At 33.1% G+C, this 4,917-nt stretch overlaps 1 protein-coding gene across 1 annotated transcript in view; it reads right to left on the reverse strand.

Moving 5' to 3' along the window:
- The window catches only part of LOC118743892 (multiple C2 and transmembrane domain-containing protein), a 110,783-nt gene that overhangs the window by 86,604 nt on the left and 19,262 nt on the right, over positions 1–4,917 (reverse strand). Inside the window, exon 2 of the mRNA XM_036476655.1 lies at positions 698–1,660. Coding sequence (XP_036332548.1) covers positions 698–740 — 43 coding nt within the window. The 5' untranslated portion in view covers positions 741–1,660. The remainder of the gene's footprint in view (positions 1–697; positions 1,661–4,917) is intronic.

Consider the following 4,917-nt stretch of genomic DNA (forward strand, 5'->3'; position numbering starts at 1 on the left):
CAGCTTAAAAAATATTAAAAATCAACGCAATTTTGCAGTAGCTTAAAACTTGCAATTTATGCTAAAATTTAATGAGCTACAAAACTACATACTCAAAAAAATTCTAAAAAAATTTAAAAAATTTGTAAATTTGTGATGAGTACTCAACTTCGATGTAAAAAAATTCATAGCTCAAGTTATTGTAGAGTGCACCCCGTAATACTATACTAAAATATTGCGCAATACTCAGAGCTACCATTGTGATTTTTTTATTTTTTTTTTGAGATGGCATATTTTCAAAAACGAATTTTTTTATAAAAAAATTTGTATCTGAAAAAATTTTCAAGAAAAAAAAAATTTTTTATATTTATTTTTATAGAGAGTTTCGATGTGTGTAAGTGTGATTTTTTTTCAAAATTTTTCCTTGCCCCGTTCTCGATATATTTGGAAAACTATTAAATCGTGTCAAAAAAAATAAAAACAGCCAAAAAAATTGTAAACAATTTTCCTACCATACGCAGGTACTCTTAAATATGTATAGATGTAGATAGAATTCAACTACCTCAGCAATGTTTGCCATTCAAAACGGCATTATTTCACATTCCAATGAGCGCAAGGACGGAAATAAAAGCAGCAACAAGGCGGAAGTTTCAGTTAATGCGAGACAAAAGGTTTGATGTAAAACAAAGTGACAGTCAATTAGGCTACAAAAACTCACCTGTTGAGGAAGTTGGCGTTACGAAGTGCTCTGGCGATGACATTTCGACGCTAGTGAAGTCGACGACTGTCTATAGTGGTTGTAGTAGAGTCGGTGAAAAAAGGCGAAGCCGTTAGTGAATGTTGGTGTTGAGAATACCGTTGAAGAACTGACTACTCTTTCGCTTGCACTTTATCTACGATGTTATAGTTATTTGACGGTTTTTGTATGCTTTGTGTTTTCGCTTTGTTCATTTTATTTTTTGCTGGATAAATTTTGAATTTTATATTAAAATTTGTTTATGCTACTTGTCATGAGTGTTCACCTATCAAATAGAATTACTAATTTTACAATTATTGTAACTATTTTCGTGGATTTTCCCTTCTTTCACCAAATTCTAACTTGTTATCTAAAAAATTATTTATTTGCCCTGTGTTGTCATTTTTGCTTGTCATAATAAATTGCTGTTGGCGGCATTTTTTTTTTTTTTGTTCAACCACACGTTTGTCACTTTAACTACAAGCGAGCCCTTCATTGTCTCTCTTTAGCTTCACCACTCACTTGTTGTTCTGATTTAGCCTTTCAGTTTGATGTGTTGTCAACACGCGATAATTACCACTCATAGAGGTGTTTGCTTTTGAACTCCTGCGGTGCAATTTCTTTTCTGTTTACTTGCCACTCTTTATCTTTATCTGCTCGCGTGCCTTGAAGTCAAACGTTCATTGCATTGCCACCCTCAATAAAGTTTGCACATAAACGTATGTATATATGTTTGCTTTCGAGCCGTTTAAGTGTGTCAGTTTTACTTTTTCACCTTTAACTTACGCGTCGTTAAACCTTATTGTGACTGTGAAAAGCTTTGTGCTGCTGATTGTCCATTCTGCCCAGTCTGCCATGAAAGTGGCGCAATGTGGCTATGTTTCGTATTATGGCTCATTCTTGATATTTAAAATCGTTGTGGAAGAAAGGAGATTCTCTGGAATACTGAAAATAAATGAAAAAAAAGAAAATTTGGTAAGCTGAAAATCTTTTGATTTTAATTATTTGAGAGCAGAAATATAATTGACCCTAAAACTATAGAAATAAAATAGTTTTTAACAGGTCTATTCTGCGCTGGTAATAAAAAATTTTGTAACCGGTAAATAAAGTACATGCCCGAACAGTTATTTTTTCCTATGTTATAAAAATTTTGAGCAAAATATTGTCGTAGAAGAAAGTTATAAATGTTTCTATGATCCCAGGACCTCTTAAACAAGAATCCTGGAAAAATTTTATTTTTCGAACTTTCCACGAAAAAGGTCGAATAATACTTAACTTAAAAGATTTGCAAGCGGATTAAGAATACTTGAATTTTCCGAGCCTTCTGGTGGGTGCCCTCGTTTCAGCAAGGTAAATGATAAGGACGAGCTTTCCAACTTGTTTGTATTATCTACAGTTTCTTTAAATTTCTTATGTAATGGCCTTTAATATATGATATGCATTAACGTCTGACTCGCATAAAAAGAGTACTTTCAAAGCACAAGTTTTCAAATAAGTTACATAAAAAATTTTTCGAGAAATTAATTAAGGCAAAGGGCAGCATAATGAGAAAAATGTCTGTTCTTTGAAATAAAGTACGGTTGATCACCGTAACCTTATCTGATCATAAATACAGGTTTTAAAAATATCTCGACACCTGCGCCACCTAGAGGATTATTTCATCCTTCATTTGGCATTTCCATCGCGTTTTGAGTCTCTATCTCATCGGAAAGATGGTTATAGATTGATTACAAAATTTGATTACACACAGGTGAAACTTAAGAAAAGCTTTTAAAAATAAAAAATAAAAACATTTTTCGCGCGATGAGTTTCGAACCGTCGTACTTATGTTCACTAGGCGAATGCCCTGTCTATATTCTATGCTAGCGAATGGTATAAAGCTTTGCACATATTGTTGCTTCAATTATTTTTGAATTATAATACTTTTTGCTTGATTCGAAAGTGTTAAATAGTATGAATTCATATTTGTATAGATTACCCATAACTTTCGAGCAATTTCAACCTTCAAATCGAATCAGGTAGAATTTCCAGGTAATTTAAGCACAGATTCTAGCAATGTTTCTACAATTTCGTACACCAACTGACATTGAGCTCAGCCACGTTTTATAACATAAGTTATACTTAAGCTATTAAAGTATACAGCCCCATAATTTACATACCTCGGTTATTTAAAAAATTCAATCACCTCCAACCAATTTATCTGCACTCAACCACTCTTTTATGGTTAGCTTTTTTACAGTTGAGAGCAATTTAAGAAGCACTTAATCTAATAGTTATTGTTGAATTCAATTTATGCATGCCACATGGGCATAATTGAGCATAAAATCAGCGTGCACATTAGGGTAGTCAAAAAAAAAGTCAAGTCGGAATTTTAACCATTAAAAATCAATGTTTTTCGATCGGAAAACTATGTTTCTCTTCAGGAGCCTTCCACTAATAAGTCCCAAATGTTTATTTAACCATTTTGTTAATTTCAAAATACGAAAAATATGGATTTTCAAGAATTCTGTACCATTTCTACAAAAAAATTGTTTCTGCCCCATATAAAATACACGGAAAACTTTGAACCCTTTTAGCGGCCTGTAAATGTTTTTTTTATTTCATACAAAAAAAAACAGGGTTGTATTTTTTCGGAAAAGAAAATTCATAATGTTCAAGAGCATTAAAAATCCTACTTTATTTTCTTTTTTTGACCAGCCTAGTGTACATATGAAGGTTTGCAAAAGTAATTTATTATACACTACGCACCGCGTTCCGATCCACTGCTGAGTTTTGCACTTCGGCACTTAAAGGCTCATTTGCAGCATTACAACGTTGCATGTGTGCACAGCGGAAATTAAGAAATCGTTAGCCGATTGGGACCATAGCTATTGGCAATAACTATGTTTAGCAACAACAAAAGTTTTATATGCGATTCAATTATATCGAAGTAGTTTCCAACTAAAACTCGATGTCTAACAGCTTCCAGGTACGAGTACGCACTCGAAAAAGCGGTGAAAAAGAGGAAAAAACGAAAACGCAAAGTAGACGAAAGGGCAGAAAGTGAAAAATCGAAAATGAAGATAGCACAATTTTCTTTTCGTTTTGAGAGCGTTCTGTCCGCAAACGCAGCTTACGCCAATTTAAAACGTGCGCTTACTACTGTAGCCGGTATTATTGCATTCTACATGGCGTATGAGTTACTTGTGCGGAAATGCAAACCACTGCAAAGCGCCAATTGAGCTGCAGTAATTGAGATTTAATGCATAGTGATTTCAGTACGAATATCAAAACAGCAACAAATCGTTAAAAAGTGTGCTGCAAAATGCAGGCAAAATATTTAAAAAATCATTGCAAGCAAGACGAGTGGCATTGCGTGATTGCTAGGATTTACAACCAAGCGTGCATAAGTATCTACGCATTTTTATTAAGCAAGATGTTGCATATGTATTTACTGTAAATTGACTAACAGCACAAAAAAGTAGAAAGGCATGTACAAGTTAGAGTGCATGAAAAATCGATAATTCGCAACCAACTGCACTTTTCGCCCAAAAGCGCAATCAGCCCACATTTGGCGTTTGTTATGGAATTTCGTATTGCAGGAAAAGTTATTTCTCACTAAATATGCTTTCTAAATTTTTTTCTTTTTATTTTGAATTCTAATCGATTAAGTAGGGCGTAAAGTGACAACTTATTGCTTAAATTAAATTATTTCTGCTTCAACACTTTTGCTTCACATTTTACTCTTTGCACGCATAGCTGTGAAATAAATTTGCATACATGAATTTTCTTTTGCCTTATAAAAAAGCATTAACTTGAGATGAATAAATAAATGATATAAAGTAAATTATTACTATTCAGAATGTTTGAAAGTTCCTTAGCGTCGTACTGCGTCGTCAAAGTGGCGGCATGTGCAAAGCGGCTGAGTGCAGTGAAGTGTAAAAATTAAATTCATTAAAATTCCGTCACAAAGTTTCGTCTTTAGTGTAGAATGATAAAAAAAACTTTGTTTGCAAATTTATAATTATATAAATTTTTAATAAGGGGACTTGACAAAATTTTTTAACGGACCCACTTAGTGAATTCTAGTAGTTTGTCAGCATTTTTTGAGGTATATACATAGACATTTATGCACATGTGTATAATATAGCATTACTCAAGGGCCAAATTTACCACATTTTTATACCTTTCATGAGCATGAAATGGTATTATAACTTTGGTCC

This window comes from Rhagoletis pomonella, unplaced genomic scaffold, assembly GCF_013731165.1.
Source record: "Rhagoletis pomonella isolate Grant_MI unplaced genomic scaffold, Rhpom_1.0 Rhpom_scaffold_00007, whole genome shotgun sequence".
Classification (NCBI taxonomy): Eukaryota; Metazoa; Arthropoda; class Insecta; order Diptera; family Tephritidae; genus Rhagoletis; species Rhagoletis pomonella.